Source organism: Phaethon lepturus, unplaced genomic scaffold (assembly GCF_000687285.1).
Source record: "Phaethon lepturus isolate BGI_N335 unplaced genomic scaffold, ASM68728v1 scaffold15989, whole genome shotgun sequence".
Taxonomy (NCBI): Eukaryota; Metazoa; Chordata; class Aves; order Phaethontiformes; family Phaethontidae; genus Phaethon; species Phaethon lepturus.
Genome location: NW_010565659.1, coordinates 1,778 through 28,246, shown reverse-complemented (window position 1 = coordinate 28,246; position 26,469 = coordinate 1,778). Strand labels below are relative to the sequence as shown.

Sequence of the window (26,469 nt, the reverse complement as noted above, 5' to 3'; positions counted from 1 at the left end):
CCCCTGCCACCAGCCGGGGGCGGGGAGAGGGAGCCCCCGGCCCCCTCGCCTGCCCCTATGCTCCTCTGGACGGATTCCTCCACAGGAATGCGCCTCCGCAGCGCTGCGGCTGCTCCCCGGCTTCCATGGCAACATCTGCTGACATCATGGCTCAATATTGTTCTTTTCCATTTAAGAGGGCCCCACTGCTCCTTCAAACAGTTGGGTTTCGTTTGTGCTCCAGCAAACGGTCCCTCAGCAAACGGAACCAAGTGGGTAAGGCTTCGCGCCTCGGTACCGAAGGGCAGAGGGTGGGACGTGTCCCAGCCAGATTCATGTCCGGGCCCTCGCCTCAGGAGACAGCCAGCACCGCCCGGAGCCTGCGCACCCTCCCCGGGCGAGCCCACTCCCACCCCTAACGTGCAAGTAGCTGCTGTGGGCAGGGCCAGCCCGTGCCGGGGGAGCGCACGGTGTGGGGCTCGGGGCCAGCCGGTTCCGCAGCCTCCCGCGGGAAGGGCACACTCACCCCCACCCTTGGCAGAGTGGTTCTCAGGTCCCCAGATACTGTGGTTTCCTGCAATAACATCTGTGATTAAAACCTGGTATTTTGCCTAGAAATAGCAACTACTTAGACAACCGCCAAGTCATGCAATGCTTTTAATAGATGTGACCAAAACCCTCATGCTTCATCCCCTACTCGCCCCGAACAGCACCGCTCTCCTGGCAGAAGGGGCGCAGAATGCAAGAGAGATGGAGCTTAACGCTTCGCCATCCACAGGAAATGAAGCCACCCACAGGGCAACTCTAGATCCTGCCACAGATGCAGAATCAAGGTAAGAAAGCATTTGCCACTCAACGCAAACCTGATGCACTGAATTCAGTCTAGCTGACTTCCCTTCTTACTGGGTTGGGGAAGTAGCTTCTAAGTAATGAAGTCTGTAGGCACACAGTTTACAAACAGAAGTAACTATAAAATTGGTCTAAATGAGCCGTTACAGAAGAGTTTCTCAATACGCCCAAGGGCAGAAGGAGACACAGACAGGAGATGTGAACAGGAGATGGCTGCCAGACAGAATTTAGCTGAGCAGGCTGGAATAGCGAGTTCGTAACTTCACAATGCCTGAGCACAGAGAAGCTGTCTTGGGAAATACACAGGGAAGCAAGGAAAAGAAACAAAAGATAGACAGGACAGACTTGCACAACAGTGTAAGCTGTGTATTGTGCAGCTCAGTTAATTCCATTAGTGACCTTCCCAGAAAAAGTGCGTAAGCTTGCAGGGAACTTGCAACATCAAGAAGAGAGATAAGCTTCACACACCCAATACTGAGAGGCCGAAGCCAAGTACAACACAACTGCCCCAGAAAATAAGATACACAGGGCACCCGCAGCGTCAGACCCTCTTCCCTGTCAGCATTAGCTCACATTCCTCTTAAGTTTCTTTACCACAGCTCTTTTTGCAGTGGTATTGAGACAAGAATAGGAGCACAGGGAACTACAGCAGCACCCTGAGCGAGCGCTGCCGTTCACAGCACGCCTCACTTGCCCTCCCTCCAGTTTACCGCTTAAGATGCTACTGGGCACATAGAATTGTATTAGAACAGCTAAGTACGTGACAGAAGCCAGGCAGTGTGCTCTCAGGATTCAGGCTGTTAAGAACAAGCCTTTGAAGAATTCTGCAACAAATGTAGTAAAACTGCGTCATCGCTACTTACGGACTATATAATGATCCTAGCGCAAAGAATCCACTTCACCCACTGGAACTGGATGCATGGGCTTTAACTACAAGTCCTTAGAATGAAAAAGAAACACAGCATCTCCAAGTTAATATCGCAGAACTTTATACTACACTTAATACACTTAGATCATACTTGACAGGACACTGTCCTAAGGTAGTGATTGATGCAAATACAAATATTGGAAACAACATCTGAAATTAAAAAAGTTTATTTGACGAATTGTAAGACAGCTCTGTGAAAGACCAACATTTCCAAGACGCTACAATATGATAATGCATTTTCCTATTGTTAGAATATAAAAAAGTCACAGTCCTTCAACTATCTAAATAAAAGCATACATTTATGGACCAAACATTTTACTTCCAACACCAAGAAAGTCAATGGGTTTGAAAGTCAGACTAATCAATAGCACCAACACTGGGTGATCACAACCCTCACGGGTCTGAGCATCTGCGTTCGTCACTACTAGGCAATAAAGCAGGTTAGTGAAGCAAATCTTAATGTCAAAACAGACCCACGAGTTCATACAATGAAATAATCATAATGCATTCTTTTTACATTCCATTGATGCAAACAACAGTAGCAAGCCAGAAACACCAGAGAGCTCCCGTTAAACTCCAAGCTTCCATTTCGGGACAAGAAATCTTCAGAACTTACAAATGCCAGTTCCATTTTAAACACACAACTTTATTCACTTTATGTTTACATAATTTGTGCAAGAGACATGTGCAATAGAAAGGTGAAGAACAAGATGTAGAAGCTGACAGTATTACAAGGACCCAATTATCACTTCATTGTAAAGCAGCACAGTATTATACTGCTTTCCGATGATACTCAGGAGGGGCTACTTCATAGTCACTGGCACTGAACAATGCAGAGGAATTCTTTGCTAAATACCTATGAAAGATAATAAAAAGATTAATTACACCTTCTTGCCTGAAGTCTCCGTTGTTTAACATCACAAGTGATTCGTTAGGTGTCTGCTGAGACCATAAGACATGATTTCAGGAGTAGAAAACCAGCATGTATCTACTAAAGTCAGCTGTGTAAAGCAATTAAAGATTTGACAGCTCATGCCAAAAAAAAAAAATCTATTCCAAACAGGTTGTCAAACAACTCTAGCCCCAAGTAAGCACAGGGAGGTTAAGATTAACAGGATGAAACAGTTTACATTTGAGGTTCAGTCAGCTGCTGTACCAAGAATCCATTTACTACCGACGGTACTCAACAGGGTAGGAACAAGGAGTAGGACAGCATGAAGTTCTGTCTGCACAAATACGAACAGAGACAGCTAAATGAGTGATTGCTATGGTTGACCACTGCTCCTTTTGCTAAGTGCAACAGCTGAACATAAGCATTATATGCCATTACTTCTCAAGCGGGTTCAGGGATTTCTGGTCAATGCACTGGCTTTACATTTCTATCTTTACAGCTGAAAGCTCCTTAGCACTTGCGTTTACTTCAGACTTACCCGAAAGACTACGATCAGCTCAAGACTCTAGGACTACTCCAAGGCAAGTTTGCCCTGGAAGTGAGGCTGATCCATTTCTAGTTGTACTGCAGAGCTGTCTTGGATTTCCTGAGGGTTTTCGTTCAACTTCCAATAGTTTATCCAATCAGAGGTAAAAGCTGGTATTTACTGGCAAAACAGCTTAATGCTTTGTTACCCTAATTATTTGCAAATCAGGATCTCCAAACACTATCAGTAGACCACTGAAGCCTTGTATGAGAATACATTTATGTTCTCTATGATGTAATCAATCGGAAGTTTACAGCTTTAGTAAACTTGACCAAGAAAAGCTCCCAGTACAGCAAAAGCAAAAAGCTGCGCCCATGCTGTGAGGTCGCACAGTTTCGTACCACACACCTTCCCTACATATATGTATAAATGAATAGAAGCAGCATAATACTGCGTCCCTCCAGCGCAGTACAGATGCATGGAAGCTGCTGATGTCATCCTCGTACATATGTATCATGGAATAGAGTTATGACACCTCAGACACTAAACTGAAGTTTAATTCCATTTTAGAATCTCACATTCAGGAAACATTTGCAGGTGAACTAAGCAGCAAGTGACTCCGTAGTTCCTTATAGCAGTGAGGAAGTATTTAATCACCTGTCTGAAATCAAATGTGTGATTTGTTTTTTGGGTTTTTTTTTGTTGTGTTTTTTTTTGTTGTCATTGTTGGTTTGGGTTGTTTTTGGTTTTTTTAAGAAGCATTTCACATTAGAGGTTTGCATCCCAAGTAACACATCTCCAGCACCACAGGGTACTGCAGTGCACTAAAGCTACAATGACAGCTTGTGCCAGAAATAACACCAGTAAGGTTCATCAGTTTTTAACATTTGCTCAATTGTTGTTGAGTAACTGTTGTGTAATTCATTCGTTTGCTGTAATTGTCATCTGCTTTTTATAGCAACTACAAATAAATGTTTGTAACAAGTAGCAGACTTGGACAGTTTAAAAGTGCAGGCTAATAGGTAAACACACATCTAACTAGCAATAACCTCAGTATAACTGGAGAGACTTAAAAAGTACTTACTTTAAGAAGTCATGCAAATAGTTTAACAGCAGAGCCAGACTCTTCTCATCAAGAGGAGTATAAGCAAGCATAGCTCCAATTCGTACTGTTTCAAAAGAAGTAGCACTTCTTAGTTATAAAGAACTTTAACAAGTATTTAAGTACAGTCTAAAACCTTATAGTAGCATATAAAAGCACCCCAGGAATCTATTCCAATATACACAAGCTCACCTAAAATAACTGGACTGTTGAAAATCCATTTCCATTCAAACCTCTGAATGGCTCTGAACATTTTAAGCACATGTAGTAAGGAAAGAATGGAACCACATGTTTCATAGTTGCTTATCAAATTTCTGCAGTTCATACCCACCGATACTCAAGACAGGAAAAGGAAGCATTTGAATACTTTTAACTGCTCTGCTTCCATCTCTAGAGGTCATACTCACCAAATAACCTCAGCAGGTGTGGGGCACCATAGACTTGAGACATTGGAGCATCTGGGTGATCTGCTAAAATTTCAGCATATTGGGGCCTCTCGAACTTGTACAGCAGTTGAGTTCCCAGCATGACATTGAAGTATTCTTTAATTCCAGCCACAACTTCATTGACTGCATACTCCCTGGTAAACAGAGAGAACACTGCAAGTCTTGTGTCCATCCAGTCAGTAGAACAAGATGAGACTTGGCTTGGTGAGTCCATCAAAATCATAAAGGTCTTTCACAAGCCTTCAGATTCTTCAAGGAAATTTGCCAGGAGACCTTAAAGTGTACAGCTGCAGGGAGCAATGTATTTCAAAACCTCCTTCAAAAATGGACTGTTCTGAACTCAGGAAGAATTTAGGCAAACCAAGAAAAGCCTTGCTTTTAGTCATTTACTCAAAGAAACTAACTCTTAGAGCAGTCCTTTCAAAGCCAGTATTTCTAAGGACACTTAACTAGCTCTTGTGTTTTCAACCAACATTAATACCAGCTCACATCAGTTTAAGAGTACAATACTATAAGTAATCTGACTGAATTCCTGCTTAATGGAAAGGGACAGCCAGACAGTATTTCAGGCAACTGACCCTTTCTAACTAGGCCTCTCAATGCCATACTCCCGCAGGACTCCAACTTCACAACTAATTGCAGAATAACTGTGCAGGAATTAGCAGTGACACTGCAAATCTGAGAAGTATAACCCTCACTCCACCCTGCAAACAAGTTTAGAACAGACATTAGGACAATTACATAAGAGAATGTTAAAACACCCTGACAAGTCAATAGTGTGCTTCCTCTTGAATGGAAAAAAATAACGTCACATATACCTAGTTTCTCTCCCTTTAAAACCAGAAAGCTTCGTTCAAGAAACAACAAACAAGGTGTGTTTACAGGGCTGGACTGCTGGGGTAATTACTAGTAAGAATCTTCAAAGCTATCACCTCAAGCTAATTAGCTCTGCCCATCTGATTCTTTTAAAAGTCATCATCTACCTCCCTGTCCCCCACCCCTCTACCTCCGTGAGAGTCCACCCATACAGTAATACTTTGCTCATCTGCTAGATAGCTTTTTTGATAGTTTGTTCAGCTCATACATAGCAACTGTCACTGAATCTATTCACCCAGCAGAGGAAGCCTGAGCTAGAATGAAGGGGTGGAGAACAAGTCACTTGGCTTGTATCAGCTTCCTTTAGGAAAAGGCTTAGGGAAAGTGGGGGAAGCAGAAATAATGTCAGAAAGCAGAACTGCATTCTTGAATTACCTCCTCAAAGACTTCTAAACTCCTCGATCACTTTGGTCTTGGAACACGAAGCTAGACATAGGGGTGGGACATGTTTAACAGCCTTACCAAATTCTCCATGAAATACAAGCCCAACAACAGCAGCAAGAGAAGTATTTAAAAGTTTGAAATGACCACTACTTACTTGTTATCAGTATTTCCTCGTGATTTTTTGTAGTTTGCATAATCCTCTAAAATGGAGTCAACATTCTTCTTGGCAGGAAGATAGAAGAGCTACAAAAGAAGTAAAACTGAACAAATAAAAGTTGTCTAATTTATGCAGACATTCACACCCGCATGCTAAATTTAAGCCAAAGTACATAAGGGCATTTCTAGAATAAAATTAACAGGTTAAGATGTTAAGTGTTAAAGGACCACCCAACTGTTTCAGTTGTGCATACCAAAAAACTGTAAAAACAACTATATCCATGTTTCCTTTTAACATTTGTGCTGCTCAATAGCAACCTGATGATGAACTGTTGAAGTCACCTCAAGAATCAAAAGGTACACAAAGCACACCCCCCCCCCGCAGACCTGCCTGCACCAGGCCACACAGCAGTTAAAAGCAACGCTGACCATTTTGCTCATTCTTCTGTCTGTTCTTCGTGCATCGAGAGTTCAGCACCTGGCACTACTACCGCTGCAAAGCAAATAAGCCTGCCAAGCACCTGCTGGGAAGGTTCACTGCCTGCACAGTCTGAAGAGTATTAGAAATATAGAGCTTACAGAACTGAAGGCAAATATTCCCAGCCTTGATTCACCAAGGATTAACTTCCACCTTTAATACTATACACAGATCACTGTACGCACAGACACTAGTTCAGTAGTATATGGCAAGGCTCAGTAGTACGGCAAATTCACATACTTGGGTGTTTTGGTTTGTTGTTGTTTGGGTTTTTTTGGTTGGTTGGTTTTTTTTGTGGCATGGTCCCGACTTCGCTTATCTATTTCCTCACACAAGAGCACTACAGTCTGAAGACATCTGGGCAGAAAAGAAACCCTAATTCTCCATAATTGGAGTCAGCATAACACATAGCAGTGCTTAAGCACCTTTACTGCCAATGCAAGTTTTAAGATTTGTATTCACCAAGAAAAGTCAACCTTATCCATGCAGGACTTGAACAAGATTTTTATGTGTCCAGGACTGCAAGAACAGAGACAGTACCTGAGTAGCAGTAAGCTACAGCATGCAACTGCAGCCTACCAAACAACAGCAAATAGTTTGCAGCAGTTATTATTTTCCATGCTTCTTGCCGATTTTAGTAAGCAGTTTCACACAAGAAACAGGTCATGATTCATTAATATATTTTAAGTTCATGAAAATGTTTTATGCTTTTAAAACAGTAAAGCAAAGTTTAATTTACTTAACAGGAAGCTTTATATGGATCCAGCCTGTCAGAAGTTAAGAATCACTATCCTGAGTGACAGCTTTCTGTCAGAGCTGCAGAACAACTTAAGATACTCACAGAACTTGGCAGTGAGTGACATGTAAACAAGGCAGGAAGGAGCTGAGGCAAAATATGCATCACATGTCATGTTCCTACAGACCAATTCTTTACCAGCTAAGTAAACTGTTCAAAACATACCAGCAGGCCAAGCACGCAGAGTTAACACTGTACTTAACACTTAAGCAAGTTTAAATTATTTGCATTTCTAACTTATGCTTGATTAGACCAAGTCTATTCCACAAGTTTACATGCAACTCTGCTGAGCCACAGTCCTACTCACAGGTGACCTTTGCTTAAAATCCAACCGGAATGAGGACTATCAAGTAAACCATCAGGCTGCTGTCAAAAATCTACAAGAGCTTTCACTACACTGCATTCGAAGAGGATACGAAAGTCTAGTTTTAGCGTCCTTGCCTATAAATGGCCAGATTGCTCTTTTGACAAGTTACCTGCTTCTGCCTGGTGATCAAGTCCCAGTCATCTACCAGCCATGGTTTCAGCTCTTCTGGGATTTTCACCTTTACTTCCACTCTGTTCATAAATGTTTCTTCCTAAAAAAAGTGAAGCCAGACCAATTACTTTCAGATAACTGTCCAAGATAAGAGTCACCCATATTCCTTGTTTTCACAACTGAAATACACCACTTCACTGAGGAATTACCACAGTAATTCCTGTAGGCTCTGCAGGGAACAAGGAAATAGCTTAGTTTTTTCAAGGCCACTTGGGAACCCTAGTTTTGCAAGTTGTAACATTTCACAGTGCCATGCTGCAGGACAAAGTATTGCTGCCTGTATTCCTGAGCAAATCAACTTTCCTGTTTTCTATCAAAAATGCTGTGTGAGAATCAGAAATACATACACTTTCAACAGTTGGATCTACTCGAGCCCTCTTCTTCCTAGGAGGCTGAGGAGTCTCACCGGTACTGCTCCCTTCTCCAATTCCTGGAGCTGCACAGAAAAAAAAAAAGACATTATGCTGCTTAAGAAATCTGGTAAGTTAATAAGAAATACCAGTAAAAAAAGATTTGTAAGGATTTAAAAGTAGACTCAGATTTCTCCCAGGTCGCCTCTTCACTTGTTTTTTTTTTGTTTTTGTTTTAAACATTACCTGTATTCTGGAAGCTCCACATATTTGTGACGGTTTAAAACTGCTATATTTACACTTATCTGAAGATAACAGTTTCTGCATTAAAACCAAACCAGTATGTCAGTATCTGTAACATTCTTAAGAAGAATTTTTGGAACCAGCAACTCAGCTTTGCAGATGTCAGAGTCTTAGGGTGGGAAGGGACCTTTCAAGGTCATCTAGTCCAACCCCCTGCAGCGAGCAGGGACATCTTCAACTAGAGCAGGGTGCTCAGAGCCCCTTCCAGCCTGACCTGGGATGTGTCCTGGAATGGGGCATTGATCACCTCTCCGGGCAACCTGGGCCAGTATTTCACCACTCTCACTGTGAAAAATTTCCTCCTTATGTCTAGTCTGAATTTGTCCTCTTAAGTTTAAAACCATCACCCCTTGTCCTGCTGCTACAGGCCCTGCTAAAAAGTCTGTCCCCATCTTTCTTATAAGCCCCATTTAAGTACTGGGAGGCTGCAGTAAAGTCTTCCTGGAGCCTTCTCTTTTCTAGGCTGAATCACCCCAACTGTCTCAGCCTGTCCTCCCAGCAGAGCTGTTCCAGCCCTCTGATCATTTCTGTGGCCTCCTCTGGCTCCGCTCCCAACAGGAGCACGTCTTTCCTGTGCTGAGGGTTCCAGGACTGGATGCTGAACTGCAGGGCGGGTCTCACCAGAATGGAGCAGAGGGGCAGAATCCCCTCCCTCAACCTGCTGGCCATGCTGCTTTGGATGTGGCCCAGGACACTGTTGGCTTCTGGGCTGCGAGCTCACATTGCCGGCTCCTGTCCAGCTTTTCATCTACCAGGACCCTCAAGTCCTTCTCAGCAGGGCTGCTCTCCATCCCTTCAACCCCTGGCCTGTGCTGATACCAGGAGTTGCCCCCGACTCAGGTGTAGGACCCTGCACTTGGCCTTGTTGAACCTCGTGAGGTTCACACATGCACATTCCTCAAGCTTGTCCAGGTCCCTCTGGATAGCATCCCGTCCCTCAGGCATGTCAACCGCACCAGTCAGCTTGGTGTCATCTGCAAACTTGCTGAGGTGCACTCAATCCCACTGCTGACATCACTGATGAAGATATTAAAGAGTACTGGTCCCAATAAACACCCCTGAGGGTCACCAATCTCCATCTGGACATTAAGCCACTGACCACTACCCTCTGGATGCAACCATCCAACCAATTCCTCATCTACCCAACAGTTCACCTATCAAATCCATCTTTCCCCAATTTAGAGAGAAGGATGTTGTGGGAGACAGTGTCAAAGGCCTTACAGAAGTCCAGAGACAACATCCGTAGCTCTTCCCTTGTCCACTGACATGGTCACTCCACCACAGACGGTCCCTAGGTTGGTCAGGCAGGACTTGCCCTTGGTGAAGCCATACTGGCTGTCTCACATCAACTCCCTGTCCTCCATGTGACTTGGCATAGCTTCTATGTCACGTCTCCATCTCAATAAGGAAGCATAAGCTTGACTTACTAAATTACTTCAACAGCATGAAGCTGTTGAAAAGCATAACTTTGCTTTTAATTTGCAAGAGGTCAGAATCTTGACAGACTGAAACAAGTACTTTATGTACAAACCAGAAAAGTACGCATTCCTCCTGACCAAAAGGAAGAGACATCTGAAGTCCAAGAGGAACAACACAAGGTGAGAGTAAGTAAACTTAGCTGGAATAAGACCTTAAATCTGCTTCAACTAAGAAAGCTTCACTAAGATTATCCACTTATATACAAAATAAAGACATACTTACTTTTCTGTTTGTTCTTTTTTGTTTTCCTGCAAGAAGAACACAAATTATTGCAAATATAAAGATAGTGGTACTTAAAGAATCAGAAGTAGAAAGCCAGAAAAATTGTCCACTAGGTTCAGAACAATGAGCAAATACACTGTGGCCTATGGAGTATTTAGATAAAAACACATGAAAGAAGTGTCTGATATGATTTAGCACAGTTATAACACTACCAGATTTTTCATTTAACAGGTTATAATTCATCATTGGGGTGGTGGGGGGGGAATCACTAACTTAAACCTACAAAAGCTCAGAAGGCATGCCAAGAACACACGAATACTTAAAAACAGTACTGACTGACACTTACGCAAGTAACATCTACAGATGCTTCATGCTCTTGGAAAAACCACACTAGATTGGTAGGTGGTTTATTTCTGTATTTCAGGGATCAGAGGCAGAACATGGGACAAGGAAACAGAAGTGCTGTGAGCTATTGGATAGATCTCAGTCAACTGAATTAACTTCCAGTCAAGTTCTGGAAAAAAAACCCAACAAACCCACAGTTTTACCACTACGGCAGTAGAGGGAAGTTTAAATAGCGCTATCGGAATTCTATGCATGAAGCTGCATGAACTGCCTACAATTCTGTCATCACCTTTTAGGTGAGAACGCAATTATACTTGCCACTTACTAGAAACATTTGGAACAGTACTGAATAGCATTGTCCCTAATATTTGTCGTCTTCTAAATGCTTCTCTCGGCACTTAGTGTTTCTAATTTACACACTTCACACTTCTCTAAAGTCTCTATCTTTAGCCCTTATTTTTATTCCAAATGAGGAGCTGTACTTCCAAAAATTTTAAAGACACCTGAAATAAACGCACACAACATGTCAATATTCAGAAAGGTCAAGAGTGTCAGTGACAAAATTAAACTGTCCTAACAGGTATTTTTGTTATTATCTGAACTTTGTAGATTTACTAACCATTTTCAGAAAATTTTAATTAAGAGTACTACTAGTCATGTTTCAATTTGCTCACTATTAATAGGAGTCCAGTTAAAGCTCTCAAAAAAATGCAGACTGTGTGGATAAAACTCTTTATCAGTACAAGAATATTTCCTTGGAAATTCACCACTCTCTCAAGTGACTCTTGTATTCAAGCTTTGAACTGGGTTTATCTGGGTCAGGAAGCAGGCAGAGTTTCTAGGAAGGTCTGAACATAGGAATACTAAGGCTTTTTTCAAGCTTCAAATCACAAACAAGCATTAGGCTTAAACTATGGGCAGAATAAAGATCATCCCTCCCAGGAAGAAGGAACAATTGCCAAGTTAAGTCACTGATAATGGATTTGTGTATTGAAGAGAAAGTCTTTTCTTCCAAACCTAGAGTAAACAAGGAAGAACAGGGAGTTCTTTCCAGAACTAAAATCACAAGATAAACATAATGTTAAGCATTAGTCTAGAAGCAGTCTCCTAAAAAAATGGGACAGGCAATATAAAGTACTTAAGGAACTACTGCAATTAAGACAGTAAACCACATCTATGTTACCGAAGCACAAAGTATAGCATAAACCATTCTAGGCAGTTGCTTGTGCTCTCCCACCTCATTCCTTATATTTCAAGTCATATGCCTCTGCTTCAAGACAAAGCAGCCATCTGTTTGAAAAGTCTAAAAGACAAATCTGAGTTAGGGAACAAACAGAAAAAGCTAAGGTTAGAGACAAAACATTAGCATTTGGCAGGTTTTTGACAGCCTGTGCAGCAGACTGTCTGGAATAACACTCCTCAGTAGGTGAAGGCAGCTCTGCAAGGTGTAGTGCTGCTGTTGTGTACAGTAACTGGAGCATACAGAGCACTGGACATCCAGGAGAAAGATGCAGCATCTGTATCACAGATGTTATAGGCAGCCCTACTGACAGAAGCTGGAGACCGAGATGAGCAGCACATCTTATATAACTAGATTCCATTAATCAGACCAAGGAGACTCATTTTGAGACATACATCTGAAGAACACCGTATGTGTTCCTCATGATGGCAGATAATGCCTTCCTGCAAGGACAAATGGAATGCAAGTCCTGAAGTGACAAAAAGATGAAACTCACCTAGGATAGGTTAAAACACATCCTTTTCTGCTACTTCACAACTACATTATGTACAGCAAGCCCTATACTGCTATGTAGAAGCAGCGCAAAAGCCTTCACTGACTTCCCTTTATACAGCAAGTACAGCCCAGCTGCTATTCTTCCTTCACATATTTCTCTTACTGGCTGGCATTTTTCACTGAAAACTGACAACAAAACTAAAAAGTAGCATGGAAGTTTCAAAGAAGCCTCTGCGGAAAGAGTTTTAATTAAAAGACTGAACAGAAGTGCAAGGTGCTAAAGACCTTGCAGTTCAAACTTAAAAGGGTGCATCCCACTGCAGTGAGACGTGACCTCCTCAAAGCAGCAGGGTCAGCAATCAGCTCTGGTGAGAAGCTAACCCAGCCCCCACTGCAGGGTTTTATTTTAGCAGAACAAGAACACACAGCTGTAACAAGAATATTCAAGTATTAGGGACTAAAATGTGAGACTGAATTAGAAAGCCAAAAATAAATTAATGACTGACATAACCATCTGAAATTGTAGAAACAAGATAATCAGTAAAAACCAAACAGTATCACAGCTTACAGAACAGCTCACAACAATGCAATGCTATGTATCAAAGGTGACAGACTCAGAAGGAAAATAAGCAGTCCATGCCACGAGAGTGTAATACTGAACTTCCAACCTCAGTATCCAAAACAGGACTGTGTTCACAATCAAATGGTGAGGCTAAAGAGGATGCCATAGAAAACATACTGAAAGACTGCAGTTCACCTTTCCAGACATTCATCAGAAGAAAGATAATCAATTATGTCAGCAAACCCCAAGAAGCAAGCAATCTTTGCACAAAAAAAGTCGGTATTAATGCTCAGAGCTCTAAACTGGATTGTCTTCTGGGTCATGTCTCAAACTGTCAGTAGAAAATAAAAATAGCTTAGAAAAGGGAGTTCACAGACAAATGACATCAGGAAAAAAACAAGACTTTGGGAGGTTTACTTACTCCACACAACAGTTAGGAGTCCATGAGCAGGTAGATAAAAGTGGTGTGGACGATAAGAACTACTTTACATTCCCCAAATCCATGTGCCTTTTAAAGGGACTTGAAGGTCTGTTAGAACCTCCCTACAATAGCTTGGTAAAATAGGAGCAGCAGAGAATGAAGGTAGCTACCACTTGGCCTCAGGCATTTGAGTTCAATACATTAAGTCACAGAAGAAGATTAGGTGCCAGTTTACTGATAAAACAACAGTTGCAACTAAGCTATATGAAATCATAAAGTCACTCCTAATACAAGGTGACTAGTAATAAAAAAGTAGATTAAAAGATTCAAGTGTGAAAAGTAAGTATGTTGGAAAAAAGTATGAAATCAGCCACTATTGCTCAAGCAGCTTGGTCACTAACTTTGAGAAGCAGCATTCCTGTGAAGATTCAATTAAACCATCAAACACTATTAGCAAAAGGATAAAAACCAAAGTCAGGATTATATACATGTATGTCTCCTGTACTTGGTCAGGTAACCTAACCTTAGAAGGCACACAACAAAAGAGAGAGAAAACAAAAAAGCTGTTGTACACTACCAACTCTTCTATACCAGGAGTAACCAGGCAGACAAGGGCTTTCTCAAGCTGGCAGCTAGGCAAGAAAAGTGTGGTAGAGGTATCACTAGTGATAAAAGGTGAAGCTCGAAGAACTAATCAATCTTTCCTCAAGATTAATGAAAAAGACCAAAAAATCCAAAGCAGCAGACATGAAAGAGACAGGAAGAGTCACCCTCTTTCCTCCTCTCTTCAACACAGCACTGAATTAAAATGAGAACACGCTGCCACAAGATGGGGATGCCAGAAGTCCAAAGGGTTCAGATTAGATAAACATAAGACAGTCCTACAAAGGGTTATTAAACCCATCACATGGATACAGCCTTCAGCTCAAGTCCCTTCACTACAGACTGCTAGAAAAAAAAAAAGGGGTATTTGGGGGAGAACAGCATTCTAGACTTGACTCACTTTATTATCCCTAAGCACATGTTACTGGAGACCATCAGACAGCAGAAGAGGTTAGGAAAACCTCTGGCTTCAGCTGGTGTAGTCATTCCAATGCTGTTACAGCCCTAGACAACTGCATGTAGGCAGTGTTCACGTGCCACTTGACATTTACAGGACTTGAAGTAGCTTGTGAGAGAACTCCTAGCTGTGCCAAAGATAGCAGAGGATGCCACAAGAGACATGCAGCAGGAGCATATGCTTTTGAGTAATATGTTCAGAGTAAGAACAAGACTTCTAACAGAAGAAAAAACAGTAACTCCCAAGTTGAGATACTGTTTTAAGAGCATCTCTGATGAGACTGCTTGCATATGTATCATTTAAAAACAGATGCTATTCTCAAATTTGTTATTCAGTGCCTTATCTTCGCTCCAGAACACTCTCAGTTGTCCTCCTTATTTTCCAAGTACCCATTAACTCTGATTGTTTACTGATTTTTTGCAAGTTAATCATATTAGGCCTATCAAAAGTAGCATCAACTTTTAGAAGTTGGAATTCAGCAGAGCTACGTATAAAACAGTCTGGAAAAGCCAGTATCTGTAGTGTTGTATTTCATTTTTGGCAACCTGCTATAAAAATACAAAATTTTTTTCTATGATAGCTTCTAGTTACTGTAAGAGGAATAATTATTTTAAAAACCAACGTATACAACCTGCATTTCATACATATTTCTATTTGATCAAATATTGCTCTACAAAGTCTCAAAAGCTTTTGAACCAGTTGCTGCAGTTTACAGAAACAGTTATTCTGAACAGACTCAAGCCAAGAAAAAAAATATAGCACATTAAGGAGCAAGTTCAAACCTCACATTTCTAACCACCTATCATAGCAGCCTCACTCCCAAGACTTAGAGCAGACAGTGCAGTTTGTTACCGATTCCCACAGAAGCCAAACTCCAGGCTACAGTAAGCATGGAGACCAACCATAACCCGGTAGAACTACCCAGTTTCAAAAATCTCAAGTCAGTTGTCCTCCACTTCTTTTTAAACAGTGGACACACTGAATGCATATTGTACCCTATTCCACTTGAAAAGGTATACATTTCAGAGAGACTAAAAACTGGTAGTCCATCCTGGCTTTAAAAAAAAAACCCAAAACCATATACTGCAGTGGTTATAATTGTTAACTGAATTGCTACCAAAGCTTACATTATTACAACTGAAGACTTTAAGAGTCTCTAAAAAGAAATCTATGAAAGCAAGGAGATTTGGATTTCAGGATGAAAATCCTGGTTTGACAATCCATCCTTAACTCACCGCGTCGATATTGTAGGGGTCTCCAAACAGCAAACAGTATGCGCTCCATCTCGTCTGAAAAATCTAGGCACAATGGGGGTTGAGTTAAGGAAAGAATGTCAGACCTAGTGTTTAGCCTTAAAGAGAATCTATTTAAGATTCAAAACTTTACCTTTTTAGCAGCATATTATAGTCTTACTGAACATTCCTGGAGGATAAATTGTGCTTAGATTGTTATTTCCTTTCCATTATTGTTTGGCTATCTGAAGAATAAGGTTCAAAATATAAGTTACCTTTCCCTTTGTTCAATCCTCCAAGAATGCTACAAAAGGTAAATTTTGAGGCCCAAATAGGTTGACAGCGTTACCCTTTTAGAACAGATGCATGATCAGTTTCTCCCCCTCCCCGCCATCCATACTTCATGTATCTGCAGTGACCTTAGTTTCGTAACAAGGGAACAATCCAGAAGTTTTATTTTGGAACTGTGTTTTGAGATTTTTCAGAACCATCTTGCCTTTAGCTGTAAGCAGGTTGTGAGAAGCAGTAGTTCAGTCAATAATATATCGGTATCACAACCCTGCATCGCTGCTAGGGTAAGCCAAAGTATTTACTCTCCCTCAGCCTCCAAACAGGGAAGAAAAATAGGGAGATTTTGTTGAAAGAAGCACAAGTCTAATTTAGAAGGATGCATTGGATGCTGGCAACAGCTAGAGACTAGGAGCAAGATCAGTGCAACAAGCATATGGGACCCTCTTGATAAATAACTTCCACAATGCAAGACTGCTGTTCTCATGACAATAGTTTTCCTTCTTCCCCTTTACAACTGAAAATCCACCATCAAAGAATTAATTTTTCCAATCAACATGAAACAGAAGCTTTAGAGAATTAGCTTATTGTCTGTTCTGCTATGCTGGAAACAGCTACCCATGCTAGGGATAGTAATGATGGCAAAAAGCAAAGCCACTTCCTTTCCCCAACTGGTTTCAACCAAAGAGTAAAGACAGACCTGGTAACATGCTTTAGAGTTACACAGAGGCTTAAGACGAAGTAATTTTTGCTGTGTGGGTCTCCCTTGGATGCAACATTAAGTATGGTTGAGAGCATTAAGCCAACTCTGATTTTAAGCGCCGGTTAACATTTAGCATATACTCAACCAGAGAGAAAAACTCATTCCACTGCAATCTGTCTGAACTACCAAGATGACTAAAGCTGACAGTATGGGGAACCGAATCCTGAAGTTACCACTGGTATGTTCTCTGTAATGCAAATTGTAGGCATGTACAATGGAGTCATCACTACCTGTGTCAAAATCACACATTAAATTAATTCTACTCCCACTGACTAAAACGCGAGAAGACTCTAAGGAGCTGAATTAGTACTGGTCATAATTTACATCTGTTTTAATCAGATTTTAATGACATTCATTAGAAGATGTCAAAACAGAAATTTGCGTTGGGTTTTCTTTCAGGCCCAAATCAACACAAACAGGTGACTAGGTCCCTGTCAGCAGCCTGTCCTGAGCTGACAGAGCACACCAAACCAGTGGTGTTAAAGCACCTCAGATTCTACAGCAACAGACCACAAGGGAGCAGGCATGCAGCATTACAGCCAGATCCATCGGACTCCCCATTCCAGAGGCCAAGAGCCAATTTACAGCCTTGGCTAGGCTTTGAATAATCCCAAAATGAAATCTGCATTCAGGATCTAGAGAAAAAAACCAAAACAAGCTGTACTCACTACCACTGCACTTCTCAAATCAATGATGCCTATTTCATAACATAAAGTTGCCCATAAACGAGATGTGAAATCTGAGGCTGCTGCCAAATGCTCTTCTTAGGTATTGATGTCATTTCAGCAGCTTCCTTATGAAGACTAGAATCATAAATGAAGTTAGGAGTTCAAAGCATCACATTAATTATGAAGATGGTCATTACTAAGTGAAGTACTACCCCAAACAGAAGAGTTTCATGGCACATGAGCAAAGCAGAAGAGCTGTACTGATCTTAAGAGAATCTAAACATAACACCATACAAGCCTATTCTTGGGGAAAAAAAAAAGATGAAATGAAAGAAATCTGACAGTTACATCCTGAGATTATTTTTTCTAATAAATGTCTGAGCTTGCTTCTGGTCTCTTAAGATGCAAAACAATTTTTAATAGCACATAGGTTTAGTTTTGTCAAAAATGGCAAAACAAAGACTCCTTAAATGTGGTTTTAACAACTGTACAGTAAGAAGGCAAGGCATTTTAAGGATTTTATTCAAAAGTGCTTGAACAGCTTGGAAGAACTGTAAAATTCTATATAGAAACCAATTTCACAGAGATAAGAGTCTTACAAGGACTCACCACTTTGAGTGTCAGTTCACTAACTTAAGAGGAATAGAGTGCAAAGAAAGCACAGAGCGTTAGTGTCTACTCAGTAGCTTGATTCAGTATTAAACACTGAACAATCTAAGAGGGCAGTTTTAATAAAATACTTCAACAAAGGCCTTTTTGATGCTACAAAAAGTGAAACAACTTTTGTATGGGTTATGTCAGAATTAATGTAGTTTAGCCTGCAGAACCATTCTAACAAGAATACTAAAGATCAACAGTAAAACTGACCAGCAAAACTTAGGGAGGGGGTTTTGGGGGGGTTTTTTTGGTTTTGTTTGTATTGATTTTGGGTTTGTGGGTTTTTTTAATAAAAAGCTTCTTACACTTCAACATTTTTCTGCTGCAGACCAGAAGTCTTCTTGCCCGGAGCAGCACCTCTCATCTTCCCCTCTGCATATTGTTCCCTTTAAAAAGAGTAAATTCATAAATAAGACCTTAATGGAAAAAGAAGCTTGTTTTACCTCAAAGGGGACCAGGTTATGCAAAACATTTAGGGAACGTCTAGTAAATGGCTTTGTGAATCAGCATGTGTCATGAGCAGGAACATATTCAACTCATTATCAAGAAGATTTAGGCTTCTTCATATAGCACTTGGCAGTATAGATACCCACTTCCTCCCCCTCCCACAATCCTTGTTATTCTGAATCACGTGGAAGCGGCACTCTGCTTCAGAAAAATATAAACCAGCTTCTCAATAAAAGATCATCTATTAAAGAAGATTAGCATTCATAAAAATCAAAGTGTTTGTAGGCATCTTGAAGCTGTCTGAGGAGATCCTTGCCACTTAATCTATTTTCAGGATACTGCACAAGGGTCATTTTTAGCCACCTAATTTCCACATTACAGGATGTACTTGCAGTTAGTCAGGCTGCCCCTCCATTTCATCAGCCTACCCCTCCTTGAAACCTCTAATCACTCTTTTAAAACTAAATAGCAGTTTGTTGTTCCTAAACTGCTAGAGGACAGAGACCAGAACAACTCCATAAGCCAAAGCTTCTCAAGGGTAAATGAACATATGAACACCTCTTGAAGTTTTTGTTTGTTTGTTTGTTTTTTTTTAACTAACTTACCTTGATATATAGCTGTTGGATTGAAGCTCTTCAAAAAAGTATTTACAGACAAGGACTTTTAACAAACATACTTACTGATTGGCCTTTTGAAGTTCTTTTTGCTTCTGCAAATTGGTATCCACGTATTTGAGCACCCTGCTTTCTGGAACCCATTCATCCCAGCTGAAAAAAGATTAAAATAAATAATCAAATGATCATTCAAAAATATTACTTAATTGCATTCTATAGGCAATAGTAAATTAAAAGCTTCACAGAATTTGAGGCTGAAATCTGCTTTTGTGTCAAGTCATGGACTGGCACAACTGAAAGTGCAAAGTACCAAACACATTCCCCACTGACTGAAGCTGTAATGGTTTTTCTAAGGAAGTGTAACCCTCAGTCATTTCCAAAGAGTTTCCCAAACTTGAAGATGGGCGATTTAGGAGGGAGGGGACTGTCTTTAATTTAAAAGAAGCATCTCAGGAAAACAAAAATTGTCTACACTTACTAAATTATGGGACACCTGTAGCCATAACTATGTTATGAAGCAAGTTTCCTTTATCTATTCCAACATTTTATAGATTAACAAATTCAGCAATAAGATCTTACTGTAAGAAGAAGAGCTCTGATTTCTGTCTGTGAAGGAAACCAAGATGGCATGAATATTTGAAGAATCTGAAGTGAACGATTTAAGAGAACAGGTGTTGGGGAAAATTGCCATTACCAGCAAGAATTCCACTTTGACAAAGGTGGATAATCTGAGCAATCTGACAATTTATATCAAATAAAACACATTAAAAGTGGCCAAGTTATTCTAAAGTACACAAATTAAAGCTCTTCTGTACAAAAGAGCTCTGTGTCATTTTCCTTTCATGGCAATAACTGCCAGTCTTGCAACATCAAGGTGGCAAAACCAATACTACTACAGGAATGCAAGGTCTTCAAGAGTGTTAAGACAAGGCAAGCTTAGCATCCAAACTTAGAGAAACGCACATCCAGCTGTACACATTCTAAAACTATGTTTTTAGGATAGTGCTTTGGTCAGATAATTAAGCCATTTATCTTAATCCTGCCTGTACAGCTGCAAGAGACCTTCAGAAGAAGTGCTACATAACTGTGTGGCACATTATACTGCATGATGAAGAAACTTTTTTGGTATCCTAACTGTCGATATTTGAAAAAAAAAATATTAAGAAGTCAAGCAATTAACAAGTAATAAAGGACCATAATTACAGAAGTCAAAATTAAGGAGTCATATTGCCCAGTTGTCTAGATCTTGCAGCAACGCCACTTTTAATGTAGTTAATTGGAAGCTTGAAGGCAAAAAACTCAAACAGCACACGCGAGAAAAGCAGGAGTCACAACATCACTTATGGCACCCTTCAGAGATAAACGAGGAGCGGAAGGATCAAATTTATGCTGCTCATTAATATACAGCAGCCACTGTAAAAATCAATTACACTCCCTGTAACTGTCAGTGTTTACAGTAAGACATTTATCTGTCCATTTGGCAGGGGAATGTGCAGATGCATTTAAAAAGTCACATATTAAAACACGAAGTTCAGCTTTTAGTCACATTGGTGAGATAAGATACTAGTGACTAAGAGTCTTCACTCTAGAGTCTGCAGCATTGAAATGAAACAAAACCACACAAAACAGGAAAAAGTGCTCTCTGAAAGACTTCTGAAGAGCTGAAGCTTTTAATCCCCAAGAAAAAAACTCCACTTTTCCTGAATTTGAAACCTAGTGATAACACAATTCAAATGAAAGAAAAAAAGACAAGTACATAAATGTGATAATCTCATGAAAGCATTCACCTTTAATAGGCTGAACATTTATTTCATGGAGACATCTTTATTCTTCAGAAGTCTCTTACCTAGAATCCTACCATTTCTGTAGAGAGGAAAAGTATCTCTAACTTTACCTTAGCATGAGAAGTAAGAACTGAAATACAGCCTAAATCTGCTTCTGTGAAGGAAGCATTCTAAAGTTCAGAATTCATCCCATTCTGAAAGCAGCCTTCACTAAGGCACACTTCTTCAATTCTCTGTTACCAAACTTTGCTGCCAAAAGTGGTATAAAAGTAAACTACACTGTGTATTTGAGTAGAGAGTTTTGCTCCACCTCAGTAGGGGTTGCCTCTCCTACCAACACATAACAAGGAAGTTTTTGTACTAGATATTTCTGCCAGGGAGGAATTACAGGAACTATTTTCAAACTTGAACAAACAGAACGTTATAAAGCATTCCCATTAGTCTACTGACACCCTGAGCTAGTCTGTCTATACAACCAAAGCGCTAAAGGAAAAGCTTAGTTAGGCAATGTTTTTTTTTTGTGTTACTATAAATCATTGGCTTATGTATAAAAACCAATTTCAGAAACAAATCTCCTAACAACACAGACATGGTACTGCTAGTCCATCAAGCTCAAATTCAAATGGACAAAGCTTGCATTTTCCCGTAAAGGAAAATGAAATACTGCTTTTCTTTTATGCAATACTTACTTTTTATTCCAACCACTGTAATGGATAAAGTATTTCACTTGCTTGTCCTTTATGGCAACCTTTACACACTGGAACAGAGAAGAAAGTTCAGTCAGTACCAATGAGAACAAAGGGAGCTGAATGAGTTTTGGTTTTTTAGTTTTTGGAATTTAAACATGCAGAGACTTCCATGCAAGCGAATCAAACACTCACAGCTATTTCACAGCAGAAAGTACATTCTCTCACACAAATTACTGCCTATTTACAGGTTTGGAAGGGCTAGGCAAACAAGCAACTCTCCTCAGCTATCCAAAGGGACACCTTCATTCACCAGAAGGATCAGAAACCCCTGAGGATGACCAGAAGAGTAAACAAGCAGTCACTTTACTACCCCCAGGTTAGCCAAAAGCCATTCACTAGAGAGCTTGTTCACATGCAGGCCCCTACCTCACAGACAGGTAAGCTGGCTGAAGTAGAGGAGTCTTCAAAAGTAAAATAAATAATATGGATCTCTACAGCCACAGAGAGAGCATTATACGCAGTAAAAAGAGTTGCAGTAAGGGCTTTTTCTATGTTAAGAATGTATACATGAGGTAAATAAAAACAGTTATTTCCATCAAAAGACTGGCCTATGAATACAGTAACTTCCTCATATACTGATATTAAAGCAAAACCATCAGAATAGGGAGCAACCTTGTTATGTATGTGTTCCCATCACTCCACAGTATCACTCAGATTCAGAAGCATCCCTCACAAACTTTTCCACCGTATGGTTTACACAGCCCTACTTGCAGCCTGCAAGACCCTGCTGCAGCTCATCCAGACGAGTATATTCAGGTGAGCTGGAACAACTGTGCATGCTGCCTGATAACAAAACTTCCTCCTACCGCTGCCGTCTGGCATGTAAGAGCTCAAGCTACCACAGCTATGTAAAAGAAAAACATAGCCAGAGACATGCCTCTTCCTGCAAAAGCATAGCCCAGAACAGAAACTACATAACCCACCTCATGTCCCTGAACTTCTTAACTACACCAAATTAAATCCACCAACTTCAGCTTGGATACAGCACTTCATCCAGAAAGGTATCAAGTCTTGTTCTGGGTACACTGAGATGCAGATGCCACCGTACCACTTTAATGGTGAAATAATGAGCGTGTTGTAAAACATGAAGAATCACCCTCTCCGGCTCTAGCTTTTAGTCCCTTTTTAAGGATTTTTTTCCCAGTGAAGTAAAAAACTCCTCAAAAGTCATAATTGCTATTTTCTTTCCATGCTAATTCAGTTACCTCTAAGTACTCCAGAGGGCAAAGCCTTCTACCATACCGCATTTTCTCAAGACCTTTGTGGTGACTCCTTCCTGTACTCTCTCCAATTAAAAAAAATTAATTGGCAACAGAGAGGAACATCATATTTCAGTACTAATCTCCAAAATGCTACATATGGAATTTAAACCCAGTCTCATAGACCTGCAACTAGGAGCAAGGATATCCTAATCTTCTTTGATATACTACTGCACCTGTGGCTCACTGTGACAGTCCTGGAGTTAAAGCCAGTCAAATACAGACTGTGCACTTAAGAAGTGTCTATTTGTTTTGAAGAATATAAGAACTGAGCATGAAGTAAAAGGAGATTCAAATGTAGTTCTGTACCAAAATATTTTTCTTCCTGCTGGAGGTTAGAATTGTCTTAAGTGAATCTCATTTAACCCTACATTGCACAGAGATACACCAACAGTTACTGTTTGTCATAATTTTTCATACTACTTTAACACAAACAAGTGCTTCTCTGATCATCTTGCTATGGAAAACCAAGGATACAGTCATCAGGAACAAAATAACTTACATATTGAGAATCACAACAGAAAAATAAATCAAAGGAGCAGGAAGAAAGCTAAGGTTATTATTCATTACCACCTACAAAGCACCTTTGTACATTAAACCCAGTTCCTTCTGCCATTTCAGGAGCCCAGAAGGATCCAGACTTTCAATATGAATAGCCAGCCAAAAGCTATCTTGCCAACTGGGAAATCCCTTCTAGCACACCAAGCTGGCAGTTCCTGTAACACTCATTCCACCCTTGCGTACAGGAGAAGAGAGGCACAGCATAGCATGGATAAGCACATGGCTGTAGCAGCTCTAAGCTGTTTAATTGACCAAAGAGTTAAAATTGCTGCTAGCAGAAGTTTGTTTCCACAAAAACAGAAGCCTTGATTACACTCGTCTCTGTACTAGCACCTGGGCAGGCACTGGCAGAAGACAACACTCAGAGCCTACACTCACAAGGAACTTGTCCTCTAGTTCTAGAGCAAGGGAGAGAACAAAATATAATCACTGAAGTGAAAATGTTTTAGACAAGCAGATCCCTTGTCAATGCTCTGGATGTTATTTTAACATTAGAACGACTATTTCCTGATAGCATGACGAGAGAGGTCATGTACTTCTCGCTGCCTCCCTACTACCACCTTGCTGAAGTTGTCCCATCAGTTAACATTTACTGATATTAAAACCTAATGGATTAAAATTCTTTGTTTAAAGTGCCCCAGGAATTTCTGCAAGTCTTCTAGTCCACACAGCTACAAAAGCCCTTCATTTCAATTTCAGAGGAAGTGGAAACAGGCAGTCAAATTAGGAGCTATACCTTCAGTAAATCAGATGTCATGGCAGCGACATCCGCTCAAGGCCCACAAGAAAAGGACATCCTTGAAAGTGTTGCAGCAGAGGCCTGCAACTGAAGCAGGGGGGACACTCCTCCAAGTCACAAATTTGCAATGCATTGTTTCTGCAGTTACAAAGCCAGAACTGAGAATGCCACTTCCTTTGTCACTTTAATCCAGCATTGTCTTCTGCAGTGCTGTCCCATTTGAAGACCACTGATTGTACTCAGCCACCTACACCTCTGAGGAAGCTCAAACTGCAGCTAACTTACTAGCTCATGCATTAGCACCAGCACCGAGTCTTGTGGGCACAAATGCTTTCCAGTGTTCTAGGAACACAGGTGTATCAGATGTTCAGCATGTAAGACCACCCAGCCTCTAGATGTTTTCCAGAATAGCTGCATAGTACCATTGTGTTTTCTGAAATTCTTCTATAATATAGAGCTGCAGAATTTAAAACTAGTTCATTTCATACATTATCAGGTTTTCCTTCATTTTAGTTTCAGTCCTTAATCCCATCTAGTGAGGCACAGCAGGTAAACTAATACAATTCCTTATTTTCTTGGGGAACAGTCAGAACTGTCAGCAGCAATAAGCAACCACACATACCTTTGCTTCATAAAGGAGAGGTCCATGAAAACAAAGTACTCGTTCACCTGAAAGAAAGTTGCAGATCAGAACATCTTTGAACACAACCAATGTGCCATTTCTGTAAACTATACGTCATCAAGTACAACATTAGAATGAATTCAGTGTCAGCCTAGAAAGAAATTCAAAGGAAGCAAAGATTCTTCAGGACCTCCCTGAAGAAGCACTCATGCAAGGACAGCTGCATGCAAACCATGTCCAAGCCTGCCCAGAGCTTTGCAGAATGGTTGATGACTTCAGCAAACAACTGGCACCAAAACTTACATTCCTGCCCATACCTCCAGCCACTGCCACCTCAAGTTACAGGCACCCTTGCATCCTGTTATAAGGCTGGCACAGAGAGCTCCTTCAAAGCCTTGAACTTCAGGTGGAGACACCAAAACACACTGGCTTGATACAAATTGGACTACTTCAGCCTAAGTACTCAAGCAGTAAGTAGGTAAAACTGTCTTACTGTAAGGGAGTCTTTAGTCTCCATGACATTGCATTTTGATTCAGAGCAGGAAATTAGCTCTCATAAGACATGTCACCTCTGCATCTTAAGCTTCTGACACGAACAAAAGCAAACGTTATTAGTACTCCGTTTCCTGTAGGAAGTACACCACCTGGTATTTCTAGTTCAATGAAGTCAGGAAGAGAGAGACCCCAACATTGTTTCCCCATCCGACTTATGGGACAGAAGAATGCAAGGTTTGTGCAACAGCAAGAAAAATTGTTCACTTTGTGGTTTTTAAGTAGGAAGAAATTGTTCTTCAGTCTATTCCCCCCCGTCTAATGGCAAGGTCTTATTGTGTGGTTACGTTGTGGGAATTCAAACATACTTAACACAGGATATCTGAATACAGATGTTTCCTTCTTGAAAGCTGCAGTACCTCACATTTTCAGGGAGACAAGCTGCAGAATACACTACAGGGTGTAGCACACATCCAGTCCTTGCCACTATTTCCAGGACATACAGGACAGAAGAGAGCTGTCACAGTCACCATATGCAGGCTGTACAGTACACGTCCACAGGTATTTTATTCAGTCCCCTCACGGGGCTGGGAAGGAGGCGCGCAGAAGTGGGCCGTCTCACCAGTCACAGAACTCCGAGTGCCTTCTTCCTTGTGAGCTGCTCCGGAACGACTAGGGTGGGGGAAGGACCAGTTCATGGGCTACAGGTTTAAAAGTACCCTCCATCGTAAATTTTATGCTTCAAAACTGGTTTCCGCATATTCAAGTGATAAATACAGTCAATGGCACATCAAACCATTAACTTTGACTCTCCCAAATCCTGTTCAGTTCTGGCTTTATTTGCCTCCTTACCCCACAGACACATAACATGACGTTAATGAAACTTTTAACCAGATGGGCTCTAAACAGACACTTGCTCTGCAAACAGGAATTGAATGTCCCCCACCTCTCACAATTTTTTTCAGTGAGGGGGCAGAGCAGCTCATCCACTCATTCCCAAAACACTTCTGGCAGAGTCAGGGCAGCTACACAGTTTGTCAGGTGGCTGATGACAAACCACCTGATTTTGCCTGAAGCAGATGCAGGAGGACTCAGACACACCACTTCACCACTAAGACTGGAAGATGAGCAGATACAGCAACGGCCTCTTTAACCAGCACGGCTACC

General features: G+C 40.9%; 1 protein-coding gene across 2 annotated transcripts; it reads right to left on the bottom strand.

Annotated features, from left to right (window-relative positions):
- Positions 1 to 1,996: 1,996 nt before the first annotated feature.
- On the bottom strand, positions 1,997 to 25,512 carry MORF4L1 (mortality factor 4 like 1). 2 transcript variants are annotated; one of them, XM_010295257.1, is made up of 13 exons: positions 25,455 to 25,512; positions 24,811 to 24,857; positions 21,570 to 21,637; positions 19,163 to 19,249; positions 18,341 to 18,421; positions 15,663 to 15,725; positions 10,305 to 10,330; positions 8,298 to 8,386; positions 7,889 to 7,990; positions 6,137 to 6,225; positions 4,684 to 4,856; positions 4,259 to 4,343; positions 1,997 to 2,612 (listed from the first exon to the last, which is right to left on the bottom strand). In XM_010295257.1, exons 1-13 carry the CDS (start codon positions 25,510 to 25,512, stop codon positions 2,528 to 2,530), a joined length of 1,053 nt encoding a protein of 350 aa, XP_010293559.1. In that variant the 3' UTR covers positions 1,997 to 2,527. The 2 variants fall into 2 exon arrangements, with proteins under 2 accessions (XP_010293559.1, XP_010293560.1); XM_010295258.1 differs by lacking the exons at positions 15,663 to 15,725; positions 25,455 to 25,512 and having other exon boundaries at positions 24,811 to 24,852.
- Positions 25,513 to 26,469: the final 957 nt, after the last annotated feature.